We start from the raw sequence: 24,006 nt of genomic DNA, 5'->3' as shown, positions 1-24,006 counted from the left end.
ATGACAAAAATATGTCAAAATATTTAAAATAAGTTTTATAAATATTTATAAATATTTTGTAAATATTTTATAAATATTGTGTGTTGTCTGGGATGGTCACTCAACGTCTATTAAGCTAACACAACTACTTTTAACATAATCGAATAAAACAGAAATTTAATGTTTTGTTATTGCTAATTTATTACTCAATTTTCGATTTTGTTGCTTTAGTTGATTTGGAGAAAATAGCGACTGTGGTAACTTAAGGTTAAAATTAGCACAGCTATTAAAAAAAGTTAATAAGTAAAAATGTACTACTTATTTTTATAATATTTTAATTGAGAATATGCTGCTCGATTTTGTCACTCCACCTTTATATAGCTACACTCCTAAAAGCCACCTTTATATAGCTAACCTGCATCAGCATGATATCTCAAAGATGTAAATTAATCGGCTATCTTGATTAATCACATTCTCTTGATTTTGTTGCTTGCGATTTGCGATTAATCCGATTCCTTAAAAAATCTCTAACTACACTACTAAGAAACATTCTTAGAATTCGACATATTGAAATACTTGTACAATATGTCAATAAATTGTTGTATCTTTCAGTGCCATAAAAGAAATATCCTAAGTTTGTTCCGCCTAAAGTTAGGACTCACAATTCACGAGAAGCGCTGATAGACCACGAAAAGCTTTGAAAAGACATTTACTTTTGCAACTTCAACACTTCACAATTATTTCCCCTTTTATAAATTAATTTTCTCACTGCTATAATTTAGTTGATCGCCATAACTATGTTATTATTACTTAAAACCACGTTATCTTATAATTTCTTAATTATATGTTGTCAATTTATAAGAAGAACGTCAAGAATAAAAAGATTTTTGCGTTCTAACTACCGCGCTTGACTTTTATATGCCCCTTCCATTTTGTAATTAATTTATAATCTCTCGCATTGGTGATACTTTGTAATCAATTGCTGTTATCGGATTATATGATTTCGGACACTCGCATAACGTAACGTGTTAATTTAATTCATTATACGAAATCCCGCTGCCCACGATTAAGCAGCTAAATATAAAGGAACCATTTGCATTTTAATGATCGATATAACCATATATGGTCATATCCTGTAACGGACTTTGTTCTCGCATATTCAATCTTTGTTCGCGCGTGGATGCTGAACTTGTATCTTTAACTTCAAACTTTAACCTTAAGTTAGCACAGGCACTGTCTTCTGGATCGATTGGAGTAACAAAATTGGAAATTGAGCAACAAATCAGCAATAAAAGAGCTTTAATTTCTATCTAAGTTTTATTCGATTGTATTAAAGCCTCGACTAAAATAACTGTATGAACTTAATAGGCGTGGTCACTGTAAATATTAGCATAATATTTAGATTTATGTAATATTTTGCTTGAGAGCAATTTGTTTCGCAAATAGATCTTTTAATATATTTAGAAGCTAATAACATTATATATTTTAAAGCATAAAACAAATGTTATTGCATATATTAAAATTACACATAAAGACACGATCAATATACGTTGAGAAAAAATGCTGTTAATTGAACAAAAAAATAGATTGAATCAATTAAACACATGTATTACGGATTGACACACATAAGTAGTTAATTCAATTATATTTATTATTGACTTAATTTTAATTTTAATGTTTTTATTTGTAACAATAACATCAGTTTGATTTAATGACGTGTAATAGTAAATTAAAAGAATATTGAATTGAAGGAACACTTCCTATGTTAAATTAATATTGAATTTAGTTCTATAAAATATTTATAAAATATTTATAAAATTTGACGGAACTTTACTACAAAATAACAGAAACTAGATAAGTTATTGATGATACTAATTTCGAAATAAATTCAACTTGACTTTGAATTAATGTAATTAATTTGAATATTATACTAAAAAAAAATAATTGGTAATTTTTACGTACAATTCTTTTACTTTCTTTATTATTCTTATGTAGAATTATTTTTTAGTTTCACATACGGTGTGTATTAATTACAACTGCATATTGGATATTTACAATTTTAAAAAACTCATGTACGGTATTCAAACCTAAGATCTCTGAGATAATAATGTAACACGCTGAGCTATAATTGTACGTTTGTCTGAAAACTTTTTAGCATTCAATTATTACTCGAACTATCCTGAATGTTTCACGCGAATTAATGTATTGATGATTGTATCAAGCAGATGTAATCAATGCAAAACAATTTCTACTTGCCTATTAATCAAATGTATGATTCATATATTTGAATATATAAAACATGGTAAATAATTTATACAATTGAACAAAGAGATTCGTATAGAACAAGTAAATTATATTTCAATTAACTACAAGATATATTATTGTAACTCTAACGAGAAATTGATTGTATTGTTAGGTAAATATATTGATAACTGTATACTTCAATTGTATCAAGCAGATGTGTAATTAATACAAAGTAATTTATATTATATTTGCCTATAAATCAAATGCTGACTGATTTATTTAATACATGGGTCGTCTGAAAAGTTTTGAACCTTAACATGAAGATGGCATTACTCGTTACAATTACTTTGGTAGTACAATCGTACAAACTTCGAAAGATAATGAAAATTGTAGCTATTTTGGACGTTGTTATTTGACAGTCATTTATGCCAATCGATGTCTGTTTTTGAAAAAAATGAAAAAATTGAATATCGACGGTCGCCGTGATAAAAATTTACGAATTGAGATTTGAATTGATTGACTACCCACCATATTCATCAGATCTGGCTCTCAATGAAGCCAGATCTGATTTTTCTGTTTCCTAGACTTAAAGTTTAGCTAGGAGGACAGAAATTTTAATCAAACAAAAATACTGACATCGACTGATACAAATGACTGTCAAACAACTGAGCATTCAAAACGACTACAATTTTTACAAGTATCTTTCAAAACATGTACGATTGCAGTACCAGAATGGATTTTTACGAGTAATGACATTTTCATATTAAGGTTCAAAACTTTTTAGATGACCTTCATATATATTTAAATTTAACTTGTGATAAATTATTTATAAACTATACAAAAAATTGTTAGATTATGTAAATTATATTTTAATCATTTTAAAAAGATGTTTGTATTAACGCGCTTGTGCGAAATTGACTACATTGTTGTGGTTTGTATTAATTATTTTATGGAATTAAATTAATAATTGGTTTGATTTAATTGATTAAACTAAATTTAATTGCTTAACAAAAGCCGTTTTTATTTCATATGTAATTAAAATAAAAAAAATTTTTAATATGGCTACATATATGTGTGATTAATATAAGAAAATTTTTCAACTGTTACTATACAGGGTGTTCAGTGTAACGGTCCGCATGATTTCTTATATTAGGTGTACAAAAAAGTTCTGAGCTTTAGATTTGATACAACCGAAATAACAATTTAAATTTTATATATCTTCCCGCCCTTTTGGGGTTTTAAAACAGTAACATTTAACCTCCTGAAATGCGATACGGTTTGGCGTTTGATGCACATAACCTCAAAAATCAGTAGTGTTCACGATGGCAATTACAAAAGAGCATATTCGATTTTCCATCCACTTCGCGTTTCATCTGAAGAAAAATGCTGCTGAAGCCACTGAAATGATTTGTGCTGCATATGGAGAGAACGCTGTAAGTCATGCAACATGCAAAAGGTGGTATCAAAAGTTTCGCCAAGGAGATTTCAGTCTTAAAGATGAATCGCGTGCTGGACGCCCTGAAAAGATTGAAACGGACGAATTGCAAGCACTGCTGGATATAAACTCTGCGCAAACTGAAAAGGAGCTTGCAGAACAGCTTGGCGTTACGCAGCAAGCCTATTTTTTCGTTTGTTTTTAAATAAAGATTGAATTTTACAAAAAAAGCTCAGAACTTTTTTGTACACCTAATACCTCCGACAAAAAAATTTCTTTAAAAAAAAAATTAAAAGGTGAATATTCATCTGTTTTATACAAGCAATATGCAATAAAAAAATTAAAAAAAAATTTTTTTTTTTTCATAACAAATTAAAGCCATCTTAAATTTTTTAAAAATGAAATAATTCAAAAAGACTACGAGCCAAGTAGGATTGTCGTGCTATAAATTTAAGAATAAAATATATTCTTCAAAGTTATAAACGTTTCGATTCACATCGAGTCATTTTCAATGTACATATATCAAATCAGTCATAATAAATCTCAGATTTTCATAGCTAGTGTAAATGAGCTTCGTCGAAACGTTTGTAACTTTGAAGAATATATTTTATTGTTAAATTTATAGCACGACAATCCTGCTTGGCTTATAGTCCTTTTTTGAATTATTTTATTTTTAAATTTTTAAGTCCATGATATATTGATCTCTTAATTTTAAATTTTTTAACACCATACAATTTTTTTCCATAGTAGTGTTTTAAATTATTACCGAAATGTGTCACTGTTATTGATGTTTTATTGATTTTATTGATACTTAATATCAAATTTGTAACATTATTCGTAATGGCAATACTTACTCCTCTCACTAGACACAGCACATACATACACATATGTACTTATTTAATAAAATATGCAATAAAATCAATAAAACATCAATAAAAGTATCATTTCAACAGTGATTTGAATTCGTCTTGAAGACTTCTGCAATATTATAGACATAAAATTGTATGGTGCTATATTTAAAAAATTTAAGACTGATTTCCTTATTAAAAAAATTTTTTTTAATTTTTTTTATCGCATGTTATAGCTTGTATAAAACAGATGAATATTCACCTTTTAATTTTTTTTAAAGGAAACTTTTTTTATCGGAGGTATCTAGGAAATCGTGCGGACCGTTACACTGAACACCCTGTATTGAGGCAAATATTTGCTTATTGAAATAAGAGTATGATATATTTATTTTATTAATACTAAATTAATGATTAACCCGGACTCTTCCCAGCCAAACATTAGTGGGCGCGCGCGGCACTAATCGTAAATGTCACATCACAAATTTATTATTTAAGAGTTATAATAATTGGATAAATAATTGGACACAATTGTCATAAGCAAGTAAAAGCAAGTAAAATATATTTATAATGAAATATAATATTAAAATTTTGTGTCTACTTTTTTATAAAATTAAAAATTTGGTTAGAAATTAAATAGAAAAATTTGGTTAACTAGAAAATTAAAAATAAAATAAAAATGAAAAGATTTACTAAAAAATAAAGACATATTAATTTACAATCAAACATAAGAAAATAATAAATAATAACAGTGCTTTTATAGAATAATAATATAAAATAAACTTTTTAAAACATAAAAATAGTAATTATAAGAATCTTAAACCGCAACATATGAGAACACAATCAATACTAGAAATTAAAATGCCTATAACGATTAAAGTTAGATTTTTAATGATTAAATAATTTAATGTAAATTATATATATATATGTACCATATATCTACATGCATATACTATACCAAATTTGTAGTCTTTCAAACTGCGCGCTTTCAAAAACTGTAAATAAATTTATTGCGAAAAATATCTCGGCCGGGAGTCGAATCCGGATCTCGACCGTTATAAGTATTTCAATTTCTAATATTGATTGTGTTCTCACATGTTATGTCTAAAATAAAGTTCTTATTATTTTATATTACGTCGCCTGAAAGAAAGACGTTATTATATATACCGATTATTGCAAAGAGTATTAGTAAGGATTCGGTAATCTAAAGGCTTAGGACGCTCGTATGGAATACAAGAGATCCAGGTTCGTCTCCCGGCAGAGATAATATTTTTCGCAATAAATTTATTTACAGTTTTTCAGCATATTAACATCTTTCTAATGTGATGTCCGATTGTGCATCAAATTATTAAGAATTTCTTATTAATTTAATTTAATTTGTGATATTATTACAATAGTTTAATTGCGTTTATTAGTCAGGGAAACCAATTCGGCGCGCAGTTTGAATAGCTACAAATATGGTATATGCATGTATAGTATATAATACATATAGTGTATAATTCATAAATTATTTAAACATTAAGGATCTAGCTTCAACCGTTATATAGGCATTTTAATTTCTAGTATGATTGTGGTCTCACATGTTACGGTTTAAAAAAAGATTCTTATAGTGGAAAAAAATAGATAATTCTAATCTAAAGAGATATTAAACATTAATACGAGTAAAAATAAATTAAAATATCAACATTTCGCATTATTACAATTATTTATATAAGTAAGATTTTACTTACGTTTTGACGCGCACTCCGTCTCGCAAAACGTGTCATACTGATTTTAGAGTGGATAAGAGGCTAGCCAACTTAATAGAAAAAACACGACAATTAAATTATCTTATGATTAAAACGTTAAATGAGGAATACTGTTTTAGGTCGATAATAAAAAAAAAGAACTGGAAAGGTACGAGCAGTACGAGTCAAGCGCAGAAGACGTCGCGCAAATAATATATCTATGAAGTGTGAAACTTCTTTATTCATTAAAACGCGCTTACATGTTTTTTCGGTTCACTTTTGAGTCTTCCTCAGAGACAACAAAAATTAACATACATAAACTATGAATAGAAATTATCCTATCATGGTGAGCACTCCTACTTCGAGAATTTTTTAAATATTATAGAACCTTTTACTTTTCATTACATATTCCTATAGCTTATTTCGAGAGCTTTTCAAAACACTATAATGAAATATTTTTTTATTAAATACTTTTTATTAAATACTTTTCGAATTATAAGACTCGAAAGTTACAGTACTGCCAGCATTAACATCAATTATCCAAGGTGTCAGACGGCTAAAACTTCTTGAATGTTGTTCAGAATCATGATCTGGATAACATTTATCAAGATTAAGATTATTGGAGCAAAAATATATTATAACTTACAACCAGCAAAAACTATCTTAAATGCTATATTTGAGTATGATATGGTCCATATTGCCCCATGGCAATTTTCAATGCCTGATATTTTCTGAAATCCTCGTTGCAAATTATTTAAAGTTTTATGGAATATAAAGATAAAACCATAAAGCTTAGTTTCTGATCCGAGACGGTAGCCATCTTTTAAAGACAAAAAAATTCTAATCTTGGAAATAAAAAGATCTAGGTGTGCCATATCCAGGTCTTTTTATTTCCAAGATTAGAACTTTTATATGGATCCCAAAGAAAGTATTAATATTCGACATTATATTCGATTAAATTTTTTTCTGAATTAAATTAATTTTTTCCGTCATATGTACATACGTATATATACGAGGGTCGTTTGAAAAGTCCGTGCAAAAATAAAAACTACTTAATTTTTTGGGGTAAACTTTTTTTATTTTTCAACATAGTCACCTTTTAGGCTTATACACTTCGTCCAACGCTGCTCTAATTTGTTGATCCCTTCCGAATAATAGGATTTGTCCAAGTCTGAAAAATAGCCATTTGTTTCTGCAATCACGTCCTCGTTTCCATAAAATCTTTTTCCCGCCAGCCATTTCTTCATATTGGGGAACAAATAGTAGTCCGAGGGAGCCAAGTCTGGAGAGTAGGGGGGATGTGAGACGAGTTGGAACCCTAATTCCATTAATTTTGCGACCACAACTGCTGAGGTGTGAGCTGGTGCGTTATCGTGAAAATCACTCGACTTCCTCGATTCAAATGAATGCCAAACACAAACAAATAGACCGATCTGGCTGTAACTTGGTGTGTGTTCCTCCAAGAGATGCTACTAACTAAATCTAACCTTGATACGCGCCAGTAGTGCCATCTCTCTGACTTTGCACGGACTTTTCAAACGACCCTCGTATTTCATATAATTATAATTAAACACATTGATATCAGTTATTATTTACATATATTTATTAAAGGGTAATAATATGTTACCTAATAATAATAAGTAAAGGGCAAAGTAAGAGTCGACACATTTCTTTGAAATTAACCGAAGAATATATTACAATTAACAGAGGTAAAATTACATAAAGCAAAAATAAAATTAAAATTAAGAACATAATTACAAGTTACAAGTTTCGGCTACCGGATTGAGCCCCCCCCCCCCCTCCCTCTTTAGACATTAACATAACGAAAAAAACCGTAGTACAAAATCAATTATCGCAAATGATCGCATATCAATCGCATTCAATACATTCACAGTTCGGGTGAGTCTTGAAGTAGAGTTCGACATTATTTCCGTATGATTGAACAGTCAAATGTATTAAAAATATCTTGGCAAAGCTCTAATTGATAAAAAAGATAAAATAAAAACTCCTTACCAAAAAAATATCCACGTAAATAAATTAACATATCGGAAATTTAATTAAAAATAAAAACTCACTAGAAATCATCTGTAAAATATTCAAACGAGCGTTTTTTTGGTAAGAAGTTTTTATTTTATCTTTTTTATCAACTAGAGCTTTGCCAAGATATTTTTAATACATTTGACTGTTCAATCGTACGGAAATAATGTCGAACTCTACATCAAGACTCACCCGAACTGTGAATGCTTTGAATATGCGATCATTTGCGATAATTGATTTTATTCTATGATTTTTTTCGTTATGTTAATGTCCGAAGAGGGCTCAATCCGGTAGCCGAAACTTGTAACTTGTAATTATTTTCTTAATTTTAATTTTATTTTTGCTTTATGTAATTTTACCTCTGTTAATTGTAATATATTCTTCGGTTAATTTCAAAGAAATATGTCGACTCTTACTTTGCCCTTTACTTATTATTATTTGTTTTGTATAGGAAGAGTTCTTAGATTTATTATTTATGTTACATGTGAAAAATATATTTAATGTTTACAATATTTTGTATAACAGTTTAGAGTTCAAAGCATTTTTATACAATATAATTAGTATCTACTGCATTAATACCATCATCCCGAAAAAGAGTGTACAAATCAATTTGTAATTAACAATTTTTCCAAAATATTTGATAGTTACAAAATTTTGAATATTTTTTAAATACTTTTTTTTTATTCCAGATTGCTATGGTAAAGCATGAGCCACCATCGCCAGAAGCAGCTGATGTTGGGACAAAAAATCAAAGAAAAACGAAGCCCCAAAAAAAGAAGAAAAAGAGAGATCCTAATGAGCCACAGAAGTAAGTAATAATATTTTTATCTTTATAAAATAGTAAAAAAATTTGAAATATCTCTGTTAAACAGATTCCTTACTATCACAAATCAAGTTCGCTTCGTTTCATTAACTTTAGCGCTATTTATGTGCTAATTTGTTGCTCAAATCGGTCAACAAGAAATCGCGTACAAAGTGGGAAGGGAAGCAGCGTTGCCTTTAAATTGGCTCCTTCTATCGAAAGAAATATTGTAAGAATACATAAAGGCCATAAGGGCAGCCAAGTAAGCGTATAGAGCCAAACCAATTAGATATATGTATGTAAGCCAGATGTAATAATGAGTAGGGGTGTACCGGAAGTATCTAGAATTTGGTTTTATCTGGCCCTTTTTTACTATCCGGCCGGAGAGAAAATATTGTTAATATCCGCGCACGCACGACAACTGGATAAATTTTTTTTTATATTAACTATTCATGATCCCTCTTCAAAAAAAATAATCATATGATGGTTACTGTGGGTTAAAATGATCCGACCTATCTTTAAAGTGTTACCAAATCAATAGTATTAGTTGCAATGGTTTCAAAAATATACAGTATATAATTTCATTCTTTAAGAAAATGGAACAATGGCGTTTTATTGAAAAATTTAATCTTAACAAAAAAAAATGTAAATATGTATTTTTACTTAAAAAATTATAACTTTTTAAATTTATAAATGCAATTTATTTTTAAATGCAATTTTAGTCTAATACTCTTGAGATGATGTACTTTGAAAAAAAAAAATAATATGATTACACACGTTTCAAAAATTATATCTATTTTAAAGATAGAAGATGGTTGTTTTTTAGATGTAAAAAAAGATGTTAAATTTTAGTAAAAGACTATTTAGTATTGGTTTAAGTTATTATTAATGTAAAGATTATTATTATTATTATTATTAATACTGAAGACAAATATAGGTGAAAAATGTAAAATACAAAAAATACATAGAAAATATTATTTTTTGCTACAGCACTCTCAGAGCACTACAGTATACAAATAGAGTCTGCTCTTTAAATCTAAATCAGTAGATAATCACTGATTCAGTGCCAAGTATGCCACTGTTAATTAATGAATGAAATGTGATATCCCTAATCTATAGCGAATCTTGCTTTAGTATATAAGTGTAGCGCATTCAACTTATATGATATTGTAAGATTGGAATTACAATGTGCTAGAACGTGCATGCAAATATCAGTATTTTAACTATATAATGCTCAAACTTCTTTTCTCTTATGGTTGAATTTTACTGATTATTTAGTGTCAAATGTGCTATGATACTCTGGTAATTCAGTACCAAGTATGTCACTTTAGTAGATTATCCACTTCAGATTTAGAGAGTGTATTTATCACACATAAGTCGTAGGCGGACATTCTTTCCTGATCGTTTCTTTTATCCTTACTTGAAGGACACAATCCACATCTTGCTTATTTTTGCAATTTAATATTTTTTGCAAAAATGTAAATCATAAATCTTTTAACTAAAACGCTATTTGCGCGAATGGCTGTTAAACGCATACTAATAGTGAGATTAAAAAGCATTTCTATCAATAATTGATGCTTCAAACCTTTAATAGATGGTAAATGCTCTTCCGAAGGCAGAAAGGTTTTAGAATTTAGCGTGAAAAACGATGCTCGGATCATTTTGATCCAGAAAGACCATAAAGGATTAAAAGTTCGCGTTGATACAAAATTCTGTTCCTTTTAGCTGTTCAATTTCCGATAGTTCTGCAATATTTTCGCTGCTTTCTATAGGTTTTCTTCAGAGTTCCAGCTTTTAAATACTTTTAAACAATTTTTTAAACAATCTGAACATTAGCACTACACGTTATGAGTAAAGTACATGGAAAAAAAGACTACAATTGCCACGCTCAAAAGTCACCCATCAATATATTTTTTGATTATAAGAACCAATATAGGTGAATTAATTTTCGCTGTTAACTGGAAGAGGTTAGTATTTCTACTATTTCAACATGACCGAAAGTGACTGTTGGTTTATTTAAAAGTACTGTCAATAGACTTTAATAATCAGTATGTAACATTTGATTGGATGCAAAGAATACAATTTCTTATCGTATTAAAAATGTTGCATAAACTGGAAAGTGATTATACGATTAATTGGGAAAATTCTAGTATTATTGATTCTGAACATTCTTATTATAAAAGGATGGTCTCCGAGATGATACATATTAAACGATAAGAAAACGGCCTTAATAAACAGAGTAACACAGAACGCTTTTCTGAAATTTATCTTCCACTCATTGGAAATAGTTCCTCTCCCCACATTTAGTGTCACCCTCTCCACTCTCATTTCCTTTCCTTTCCTCGCATAATATAAATAGACTCCCGTTTGTGACGGGTCTTCATAATTGTCGGAAATAATTTTTAATAAAGTTCCAAAAGTTTGTTACTTATTCCGGGTCTTATTTGTGAGTTTTCGTGCCATAAGATACGTGGTAAGTTTTGTTGCATTACAATTTCAAATTAATTTCTCGAATTGTTATGATATTGGAAGCGTTGGTATTAGTGTGAAGAAGACAAAGTTTTTTTTGATAGAACTGGGAAATTCCGTATTTTTACACAAAGTTGCTCATCGCTTCTTAAGATAACAGGAATTGTAACACAGTATTATATCAGAAGAAACATTACTCAACTCTCTTGATCTCTATTCACGCTGTCAATTCATACCACACACACACACACACACGCACGCACGCACACACACACACACACACACACACACACACACACACACACACAAGCGAAGGGGAAAAAATTATTTCACCATTTTAATTTGCGAACATTGCGTTTGTAATTTTATATAATTTATTTTCAATAATTTTTTATGTAATTCTAATTTAATATTACTATAACATCTTCCGACTAGTGTTAATTAGTTTCTCATAGGTAAGATCTTCATTTTTTGTCATCTTGTGTACTGATGATGGTCAAATCTTGACCGAAACGTCTACTTATTTATTTGTGAATTTTAAATATATGACTTACGTTAACATCTATTGTTGTGGCTGTATGCTCTTTATTATTTATATTTTTTAAAAATATTGGGTTTTGTACCAAAAAAAGAGCAGGAAAGCATTACTTTTCTGTTTTAATCTCAAGAAATGCTGCTGAAAGTCATCATTTGTTAGTGAAAGATATCAAAAAATAGCTTGATGACTGGATTGCCTCAAAAAACCTAAATTTTTTTATTGCGGAATCCATTTGTTACCCGAAAAATGGGAAAAGGTTATAGCTTTTGATGGACAATATTGTGAATAAAATATCAGGTACTTTTTTGATGAAATAAACATGAGTTTTTGTAGCAAGAAACAGCGAAAATTAATTCAAGTACCTAATAAAAACTACAGTACAATTGTGATATCCATAAGATTGACATATCTTAACGGTTATGGCTGTAAAGACATGTCCATTTTACGGTTATTACAACCAAATATATTGATTTTTTTTAATTTTGAAGATTTTTTTTTTAATGACCAAATTAAAAGATACGCAAGTACAGTTATTTTTCGAATTAGCATTATTAAAAATTAAAGATAGTATCATTTTGATTATATCTTTATTTATTTTGATATTGAATTTATTATAATTTGGTATAGTTATTGAATATTTTATACAAATAATATGTATTGCTCTTTTTTAAGTTCCTTACTAAACCTAAATATACAAACCAATTAGAGAATTGTGCAACAGTTGTTAAACTTTTTTTTTCTGCTGAACGCAGCCATAGATAAAAACACAATTTTTCTTGCGAATTTTCTTTAAATGAATTTTTTTGAACAAATTAAATAAATCGATATTGCCAAAAGTGATCATCATATCATTTACTGATATGCGATAGTTTTTAGTTCAATACTTTCCGACAAAATTTAAATTCATGCTCTTCATGCAATTCTATGCAATGAGCGCGTTTAAATCCAGATCACAAAGTAAGAAAGAAGAAGACTCAACTCCATGAAACGAAAATGGTCCTGATTCGTGACCTCTAATTGGGAGGGAGTCCGCTGAACAGAATGAATTTTTATGTCTGAGCGCCATTTGCAATTAACTTTATCCGAGCAGTCCGGCTTTACCTCGATCCTGACTCTTGCTCACAATAGTGCTCCGTCGGTAGTCCTCAGTTTTTTCAATCCTTTGTGGTTCTTTATTATCTATATATTTAGTATCTTGTTTAGCATTAATATTTATATCATAAAATATATCATCTCTTGCTATCGGAATACCTAGTGAGAAGTGACAATGAAATCGATGTCGATTCGATGTCGATTTGATGCTTTCGACGTCGAGTCGACATCGATTTGAAATCGATTTCATTATCATTTCTACGTTATAATATGATGCACATAATTATTAGAGACTTCTTTTTTGAAATACCGATATCCTTACGAGAGTTCGCGTCCTTGTGAATATTGAAGTGATTAATAGTTAAAATTGATAATATTGTACTAATTTTATGATTTATTAGTTTAGTAGACGTATTTATGCATTTAGAACTCTTTTCTTCTTTCCTTTCTCGCCTCAATATCTCCTCTCTTTTCTCCCCAATACTATCTCTTGCCACCTCCGCTCCCTATCTTTCACACTCCTCATACATACTCTGATGTCTCCCTTTTATATCTATACACTCTGCATTTCCTATCCTCCTCTTTCCACCAATACATTCCCTCCCTCATCGCACCCCCCAGCCTATATTTAGCCATTCTCTTCCATCTATTTTCTGCCCAGCTTTTCTTCAGATATCCTGGAATTTCTTCCTCTTTCACTCTTCCATACCATCTATTATATTAAATCTTGAGCTTCTAATTTTTTCCCATCTTTCTTCTCTATGTCTATCTCCTTATCTACTTTCTCTAACTCCATAAATTCTTCTTCCCTTTGCTTCTATTTGCTTATTTCCCTTGCATCCCTCCCCTTTTCTCTAAAAAATTCTCACTCTCATCTTACCCCTTCCCTCTTTCCTATTTCTGACATTCCTTATCTCCTTAATTTTTCTCTGCCGCTATCCTCTTTATTAACCCTTCTATTTTGCATTCTATTTTCTCCTTCTCTCTGAACTCCTTTAGTATAATATTTCTCTGCCTTTCCTTTAATTCCCACGCTTCCTCCATTACTCTTGCTTTTTCTTTTATTCCCTTCTTTCCCCTCCCTCTGCTCTCCTTGTATCCTTTTCTCTCTCTTTCTCTTTCAGTATCTTTACTCTCTCCTCTATCGCCTCTATTTTTCTTCCCCTCTTTTATTTTTTCTCCAATACCTCAATTATTTTTCCCATTTTTTCATACTCTCTTCTCCACTCTTCCTCTCTTTTCTTTATGTCTTTTAGTTCCTTCTTAATCTCCGCCAGATTATCCTCCATCCTATTCCATCTCTCCTTTATTTCCTTCATCCATCTTTAATATATCCGAAATGTACCCTCTTCTCCCTCTGCATTCTTTATAGGCGATCTCCTTGTCTTTCTACTTTTCCTAAATATTTACTTCTCTCTTACCTCTCTCCCCTTCTCCTCTTCTCTCCCCCTCTCCCATCTCTTTTACCCTTCCCGCTACTTACTTCCCAATCTTGTCACCACTTTTCCAATCGCTCTCACTGGACGCCATCTCTTCTTATCTCCCTTTCCTATATTTCTTCACGTGCTTCGTGCCTCTGTTCTCTTCACATTTGCTCACCCCTCTACCACTGCTTATTCTCAGTCCCATGTTTTATTCCTTATGTTTTTTCTCTACACTAACGCTTACTCCCGGCCTTGCCTTCCCGTTCTCGCGCTCCCACCTTTCCCTTCCCCCTCTCACTTCTCTCACCTCTTACGCTCTTTCTAACCTCACTTCCTTCCACTCGGCCTGTCTAATCTCTCTCTCTCTCACACGCGCGCGCGCGCATCCTCCAATCACTCCACTTCTACTCTGTTATCCGCTCCTCCATCCACACTCCACTCTCTCACCACTTTCTCCTCACTCGCTTTCTGCCTCACAAAAATTTTAATCTCTTACGCGTGATTACAGTTTGGGTGGTCAACCTGTGCGGACGTGCTCACGCGTGCGCTTTCTCAAATCTCGCACCGCGAGTTCTCTAAATACTGCTTGCGTTCCTTGCGTTTCTTTCGAGGCTCTCTTTGCCTCTTTCCCCGTTTCTGGGCATTTTTATTGTTTTTCCCTGAATTCCATTTCTCGGTTCGTGCTTTTTTGAGTGGTAGTGGCATGCGGAGGGGCCCTCCCGCGGACCTCTCAGTCCTCGATCCGGGTGATAAGCAGACCGATAGTCCTATCGCGTCTTCGAGCCATGCATTCTCGTCAATTTCGATAGTAGAGGAATTTGACACTTTTATTAATAATATTAATAAGACATCCAGAGCTTCATCGCCAATTAGATTAAACAACGCTAAAGTGACGCAACCCACTGAGGTATTGCCGTTAACGCCCTCGTCTGTCATGTCGCGAGGAAAGAGAGGTAAGAAATTCATTAAAGAACAAGAAAATAATCAACGCATTGTTGCAGATGAAGTTTCGGCGAGTAAAACTTTTTTTTTGCCGCAAGATGTTATTCGTAAAAACTTAGCAAGGTCTCGTTTCTCTCTTCCCTCAGAGGGAGATGGGGAGCTCTACATCCGACATTCAAAATGAGTCTATGAAATTTACGGAAGATCCGGATTTAAATAGTGAGATTCCTATTTCTAGTGGAAACGCTGATATGACTTTTTCGGACTCGTGGCGAGGAGAACGCTGCAGTGACGGCGGTCTCGTGTCGCGTCAGCAAGAAGCGCCTATCAGAGGAATTTGTTAGGGGAACCTCTTCCCCGTAAGTCGCCATCATCGGATGGCTCAACCAAGGGCAAGTCGCTAACGAATCCTTTGGATACAATTTGCAGGTATTCTTCTAAATATATACCACTTTATGTAGTTCTTCTACAAAAAATCTCAAGTAATGTCTCTACTTAAATCCAATCATTAGCTGTATGGTATTAAAGTTGGTTGATAATAATTCCTTAGTCGAGTTTAAGTCGGCGGGTCGCAACAAAGATCTCGGTTTCTCTCAATAATTTTGAAAAAGTCAACAGTCTTTGTACCATCCACACGGATGCTTTTGAGGCACATAATCTTAAAGCAGCTATTCCGTTTTTTAGAGTCATGCGATCTAGCATTATAAAAAATGTGCCGCAAGATGTGTCTCTGAAGAAACAATTTTCAATGTGTTCTTCTCCGGTTAAGATTGTTTAGTCCGCAGACTCTTTTACAAGGTACAAAAAGATGAAAAAGATGAACTTATCCCTACGCAATCCGTCTTGACTAAATTCCAAGGCCAAAATCTTCTTCGTGCACTTACTTTTATGCATGTTTCTTTTCCGGTGCTTCCATATATCCCTCGCATCCTAATGTGCTATGCTTGTTTGAGGTTTGGCTATATCAGTTCAGAATGCAAGAGCGCAGCTCGATGTGCGAAATGTGGGCAGAGCAAGTATATGAAGTTGGAGGATTGTCCTCGCCGTAGTCTTCTCCCCAAATGCTGTAATTGTGGACAGGAATATTTTCCTTCTTCTAATAAATGCCCCTTGTACTTCAGACAGAAGTAGGTATATCAATACGCAGCCCTTGAAAATGCTGAGGCTCGCAATAGGCTTGGTATTTCTACTGCAAATTACTCTCTTCCCCTTCATTCCCCGGTGATTTTTCTTTTCTTCCTTCACACTCCTTTCTCCCCTTTTTTCCTCTTCCTCCCAGACATCACCTCTCCCTCCAGAACCCTTTCTTTGCCTCTCTCCCCTCATTTTTCTTCTTCTCTTCCCAATTTCTCTAACGTTAACCCTTATGAATTATTCGGATCAATTCCAGAATTAAGTCACCCGCAAACCTTCGAACCCATCCAATTTTATAACGACAAAGTGCGGATCCCTCCAGGGAATTTTTAATCATGCCACAGAATTCAGCCTCAACGGGTACGACATCCCATCAGCCCCCCACCAGGAAGTCCCATCCAATGGTCCCTCGGACGATCTTTGCAATGCCCATAGATCTTGCCTCATCGCTCCTGACGGCAGATGGAGAGCTCTCCATTTTTCTCTCCCCCCGCTCCCCGGGTACTCCTCTTACCAATCTTCTCTCCCCTTCCACCCCCTCTCCCCCTTTTCATTCTCCCACCACTCTCCCCAACTCTTCTATCTCAGAGCTTACGAACCTCATTTTTATCCTCTCTAATCTGCTACAGAAAATTATTGGCAACATGCTTTCATCTTCTTCTGACCTACAAATTGGCAACTGCTTACGAAATCCATAAGACGCTTGATCAATTGATTTATAATATCTAAAATGAACAATAATCTTTATCATCATTCTTTTCAGTCTCAACATAATCCTCAATCCATCAAATCAATTTTCTGGAATTGCCGCGGTGCTGCCTCTAAGAAACCTGAAATAGAAAAAATTGTTGAAAGTATGGACGTATTATTATTGCGGAGACGTGCCTTAATTCCACTTAGGACTTTTCGATTAGAGGCTTTGATTGCTTACATTTAGATTCTAATAATAAAGACATTAGAGGTATGGCAGTCCTCATATGTAATATAATTAAATATCAAGTCTTGGGAAACCTACCGCCTCTTTTCCCTTTAGTCGAAATGCTAGCTATCCAAGGTCTTTTTTAATTCTCTACTCACAATTGTAGCTGTATATCGCCATCCCAATACCCCTTTCCCTAAAAACATTGCGAACTCTCTCTTTTCTTTTATCAACTCTTTTAATTCTGTTCTTCTCCTTGGAGATTTCAACGCTCACCATCCTCTTTGGGGTTCCTCTAGAACCAATTCTACTGGCTCTTGCAGATTTGACAGATTCTTATAATCTCTCTTGTTTTAATCTTGATTCCACTCCAACCTTAATCATCCCACTAGAGTCCCTTCCACTATTGATCTCGTGTTCTCTTCTTCAAATATTTTACCGATCTGCGATGTTGGGTGTGATTCATGGAGTAGCGATTACTTTTCTATTTATATCGATATCAACTTGCAAATTAAATCTATTTCTTTCTTCTCTAATAAAATTTGCCTCACGCGCGAGCAATGGTTGTGTGCAAACCACTGATTGGCGGAACATGCACGGGAAATTGTTGATGAAACCTCGGCAAGTGCTTTTTTAGTTTCTCTAGAAGGATACAACACATTCACTCGCCACATTTTAGAAAGCCTTGGGAATCACTCACACTCCAAACATTCTTACAACAACAATACATCCCTGGTGATCCTTTCGGGCCCTCTCCCTGCGCCTTGGTGGAATCCGGAATGTGATAAGGCGGTTAAGTCTCGGGCCGCATATCTAAAGGCTTTTAAACAGGTTACGACTACTGAAAACTACGTGGCATATTGAGAGTCGATCGGGAGAGTTCGAAGAACTCTCCGACGTGCTATGCGAAAAGGCTGGAGAACTTTTTGCGAAAATCTCAGCTCTCGCACCTTTTCTACGGAAGTCTGGCGCATGCTCAAACATTTCAAGAATCGCCGTCTTGTTCCGCCCTCGTCCCTCATTAATAACCTCTCGGTTAACGGAACGTTTCAAATTCAAGAAGTCATAGATAAATTTTGTCCCCCTGCTTTCCGGAGACATCCACTGTCCCAGACAGGACTCCGAAATCTCTTGCATGGCTCGACTCATCGTTTTCTATTAATGAAATCAGGGCCACCCTTCATGCTGTAAGGATATCATCCAGTCCCAGCCTGGACGGTATAGATTACCGTCTCATTAAAGCTTTCCCGGATAAACTTTTTTCTTTACTCTCTTTAGTAAATCTCATCTTTTCTCCATCTTTTTTGCACAATGGTCACACTATTATTCATTTAATTCCAAAGCCCATGGTGCGGGCTATCGACCTATATTACTCACATCCTGTATGCTAAAGCTCCTAAAGTGTATGATTCTGAATAGACTTGGCTTTCTGAGTCACCCTCCTCACCTCTCACTTTGCTATTCCCAATCAACCAGTTTGGATTTAGGAAATTTAAGTCCTCCCAAGATAACTTTACTATCTTGTCCGCTCACATTTACAAGGCCTATCTTCTTCTCAATGCACAGTGGCTGTATTAAATCCACTTTTGATAATGTCCTACCTCACATACTAATCCATCTCATCAATTTGAGTTTTTCCCCTCTCCTTATTAAATTCATCAATAATTTAATTGCCTCTCGCAGAGTTCAATTTGTGGTACAGGGATCTTTTTCCTTCATCTAACACTCACGTAAAGGCACCCCTCAAGGATCAGTACTCAGTCTCACGCTCTTCAATTTTTAGCTTAGAGATATTAACGATTTTTTATTACCAAACGTACACTTGCTCCAATTTGCGAATGACATTATTGTATTCTCCTACTACACTAACACTAGAGTCGCCCAACAATCAATAGAATGTTCTCTTAATAACATTCAATTTTTCTTGAATAACAGAGGCCTTGAGATCTCCTCCACCAAAACTCAATTGATGATTTTCTCTAAAAAGTATAAGAATCCTTATATTAACTGTTCGGTGAAGCTGGGGGAAACTGATATTTTCCCTTCTCCAATAATTAGATTTCTGGATATAATATTGGACCCCAAACTTTCAGATAGGCAACATATGGCACATGTAATTAACAAAGGGAAAAAGTTAAACTATTATTTCCGCTCTTAAAAACAACTTGATGGAGCGCTAGCCCTTCTTTGCTTCTTTACATATACAACTCTATGATTCGAACTTCTTTCGAGTATGCTTTTCTTATCTTTGCTCTGAATAATAATCAAGATCTTGGAAAATTACAAAAGATACAAAACCAAGCGCTGCGATTGGCTTAATGTTATCGCGTATCCACCCCAATCAATATAATGCATGCTGAATCTAAACTTCCACTTTTGCACCACAGATTCAAATTCCTGACCTCCACATATTTCCTTAAAGTTATTTTTATACGGGACGACCCTGTTGTCAAAAAGCTCTTGGAACTTTGCAACTGTGCTACAACTCTCACAATATGCATATCTACTAAAAAATGTCTCGTCAGCAACTATATTTTTTTATATATGGCAGTATAAAAATGATATGTATATTTCCCCCGCTCTTCCCGTTTTTCAAAATTTCTTTTATTCTACTATTACATGCATTGATTATATTAAACCTCCGCCTAAAGCTCTTAAATTCTTCCGCTCTGGACCTTCCGAATTAGTTCAGCTCGTCTTTGACGTCACCTTTAGAGATCTGATCTCCCAAGCCATCGTATTTTATATGGATCTTAATCTGAGGATGGTACATTCGTCGGCTCTGCTATTGTAGGCTTTACTCTCCCCAGTTGGATTTACGACACATGTTCAAACTCTCCTCCTCTGCTTCTGTATTTTCGGCTGAAGCTTGGGCCATCTACAATGTCTTATTTATAGCTATCCACAGAAATTTGAATCGCATTGTAATCTTCTCAGATTAAAAGAGCCTCCTCGACAAAAATAACTACATCATTGACTATATACGTGCATTAATTGAAGAGACCAAATTTAGAAATATATTTATGACCTTCATTTGGATCCCGTCTCACTATGGCATACAAAGTAACGAGATCGTAGATCAATTAGCCAAGAGGGCAATACATGAAGGTTTGGATACTAACTTTAAAGCTCCATACTCTGATTTATTCCATATTTCTAAAAAATGTCTAAACGCGGATTTCAAGAGTTTCATTAAAAGGACATCTCGTAACAACTTATTATTTTAGTAATTTCCACCCTTCTGTAAATGGTAAACCATGGTTTCATGACTCTCATCTCTCCCGCATGTCCATCACCACTATAAATCGTTTGAGAAGCAATCATAATTCCAATTCAAGTCTTTTCCGAAAAAATTTGATAGACGATCCTTTTTGCCCCTGTGGCTTCTATCAAGACCTAGCTCATATAATTTTTCTTTACCCCCTCACAGAACCTTATGAGTTCCCACTTCGCACGGCACTTCGAAGCTTAACATCGGACAACCCATTCGATCCTCTTGAAGTCATAAACTCTACCTTTTATGCAAGGCCTTTATGCCTTCGGCTAAAATATGTCGCCTTTTTGTAAGCTTTACTCTTGCATGTGACCGCCTATTATAACTCAAACATTCGCGGCGTCAACTCGCGGCACTCTGCACGCGCGCGTGCGCTTGCGTCGGGTCCGGACCCTCTATCCTGTCCCAGCGCGACACTCTGTGCGAGTAACGGAACCTCTTTAGGCTTCGTTTTCAATGGCGAATTATTTTGCCTCGCAACGCCGAAACCTCCAAGATAACATTATCCATCTATCAACGTTTACGTACAATTTAACATCGTGATATTGTCTCCGTTTAATATATATGGAAGGTAGGAGCCACTAACTAATAAGAAGAACAAGAAGAAGTCTCTTATGGACGCGTCCACACTCACTCGCTCCGGAAGTCCTAAATTTATTTACAGTTTTTCAGCATATTAACATCTTTCTAATATGATGCCTGATTAAGCATCGAATTATTAAAAATTATTTGTGAATTTAATTTACATTTTGTGATATTATTACAATAGTTTAATTGCGTTTATAAGTTCGGAAAACTAATTCGACATGCAGTTAGAATAACTATAAATATTATATATATACGGGTATATACATATATAGTATATATACAATTCACATTGAATTATTTAAGAATTAAAGATCCAGCTTTGACCGTTATAGGCATTTTAATTTCTAATATTGATTGTGTTGTCACGTATATACGGTCTAAAATAAAATTCTTACTGTTTAGATTTATTTAATTTTTTTTAAATAGTACACAGTCAAAAGAAAATGCATATTGAAAAAATTAAAATGAATAGAATAAAAAACCAATCACCACCTCAACGAACTAAATAGCACCAAATATTATTGCACTGTTTAGAACAAACACACGACAATAATATGTTTTCCATGAACGGGAACACAGATACTTGCAATAATAAAAAAAGATTTAGTTTCGAAAAACCTGCTGTATTAGATAATACTTTTATCTATGAAGTTAATTTAAAAATGTTTAATTTTATACTAAAAGTTTGATTAAAAATCGTAATAATAATTGGTTTATTAATTTTACGAGTGATTTTTCCGTAGAAGTTCAAAGTTTACTCCAACTAGGAGAAAATTTCTGTCTCCCTCCCTGCAACGAGGAATTTATTACGATAGAATTTTATAAAAAATATAGAAAATAACTTAGTAAACTTGAAAATCAATAATACTAAACATTCATAGAAATAGATTTTTACCATATTTACTGAACAAAAAAATACAACAAGAAACATATCTAATGTAAACGACGTTATTTTATATAAAAATAAAAACAAAGAGTAACTCTCGAGAATGTCAAATAAGATAAAAAACAATTCGTGCTAATGAGAGTTTTACGGTAATTAGTACGAAGATAATTATCGAATTTTTGAATCGCAAAAATTTTAATTAATAAAATGTGAATAATACTACAGACGTTTCGGCTTCGTTTCGTGCCATCTTTAGTGTGTTGAGTATATAATTACATTTCTACTTCCATATGACCAAACGGGTGGGCGACGATTCGATCCCATCCTCGTTACATTGACACGTGGTTGGTAAGTCCAGTGGCAAAGAACGAACTGATGAAATTCTGTGTAAAAAAAAAATATGTTGCTAACAATGCATGAAGGAGTAGGAAGTAATGTACTCACCCGCATAGCCACCTTTGTCACATTTCAAGAAACAAAAATTCCCTGAGTTTTTATATTCTAGTGAATTAAACGTGAAACGCGCTTCTCACGGAGGTCAACGTTTGAATCAAAGATATATTATCTAGATCATAATTCTGAACAACATTCAAGAAGTTTTAGCCGTCGGTCGGACACTTTGGATAATGCTAATGTCGGCAGTGTAACTTGCAAACCTTATAATTTGAAAAGTACTTAATAAAAATAAACTTAATTATAGTGTTTTGGAAATTTCTCGAGATGGCCTACAAAAATGTACAATAAAAATTAAGGATTTCTATTTAAGAAATTGAAGATATCCTTTAAGCAACTATTCAAGGTCAAAAACTAATGACACCACCTTATGTCCTCTTCAAAGCTATACAACTTTTTTCTGAAACTTTTTTTTCTAAGATCAAAAAAAAGTTATTTGGGTGAGACATTAAAACGGGACACCTTGTATAATAAGACATGCTAGTATTATAAATTAATAATAAAGACACGAGAGAAACCGCAATATAGAGAAAACAAAGTATAGTAAATTCAAAGCATGTGCGTAAATTAAACTTCATGTAAATGGTTAAGAATCGATATATGCGTTATATATATTATATATGCGTAAGAATTCAGTATCCGATTGAAGGTTTAACCTGTTTTTTGTAATTGGATATATAACATTTCCGAAATACGTCGTTTGTAAAGGAAACGTTTGTTGTCAAGATCAAGAATTTCGGTACCATTCCAATCAAAATCATGGTTATGATCTACTCTGTGTTTTGCTATGGCCGAGTAGGTGTTTTTTCGGATATCATTACGGTATTCTGAAATGTTATTTTATATTCTTGAAATGTCAACATCAAACAGTTTATTATAATCCACAAATATTATTGACGTACGTAAGGGAAAAGTTGTAGTAGTAGCACTTGATAAATCAAATAAATAAACAAATTCAAAGGACTCTTTCAAAACATAATAACAAAACTCAATCAGCGGGCGAAGTAAGAGTCAACCACATTTTTTAATTTTTACATAAAATTATATATTGTATTAAACGCGATGAAACATCACGCCAAAAAATAATAAATAATAAAACTATAAACTAATACATTACAAGTAACAAGTTTCGGCTACCAGTTTGAGCCCTCTTCAGACATTAGTACAATAAAAAATAACAGAATAAATTCAATTGTCGCAAGTATTCGCATAATCCGA

At 33.0% G+C, this 24,006-nt stretch overlaps 1 protein-coding gene across 1 annotated transcript in view; it reads left to right on the top strand.

Annotated features, from left to right (window-relative positions):
* LOC108755213 (TOX high mobility group box family member 3-like) overlaps positions 1-24,006 on the top strand; it is a 242,846-nt gene that overhangs the window by 167,298 nt on the left and 51,542 nt on the right. The window contains exon 6 of the mRNA XM_018498101.1: positions 8,957-9,075. Coding sequence (XP_018353603.1) covers positions 8,957-9,075 — 119 coding nt within the window. The remainder of the gene's footprint in view (positions 1-8,956; positions 9,076-24,006) is intronic.

This window comes from Trachymyrmex septentrionalis, unplaced genomic scaffold, assembly GCF_001594115.1.
Source record: "Trachymyrmex septentrionalis isolate Tsep2-gDNA-1 unplaced genomic scaffold, Tsep1.0 scaffold86, whole genome shotgun sequence".
NCBI lineage: Eukaryota > Metazoa > Arthropoda > Insecta > Hymenoptera > Formicidae > Trachymyrmex > Trachymyrmex septentrionalis.
This window is presented reverse-complemented; position numbering and strand designations above follow the sequence as displayed.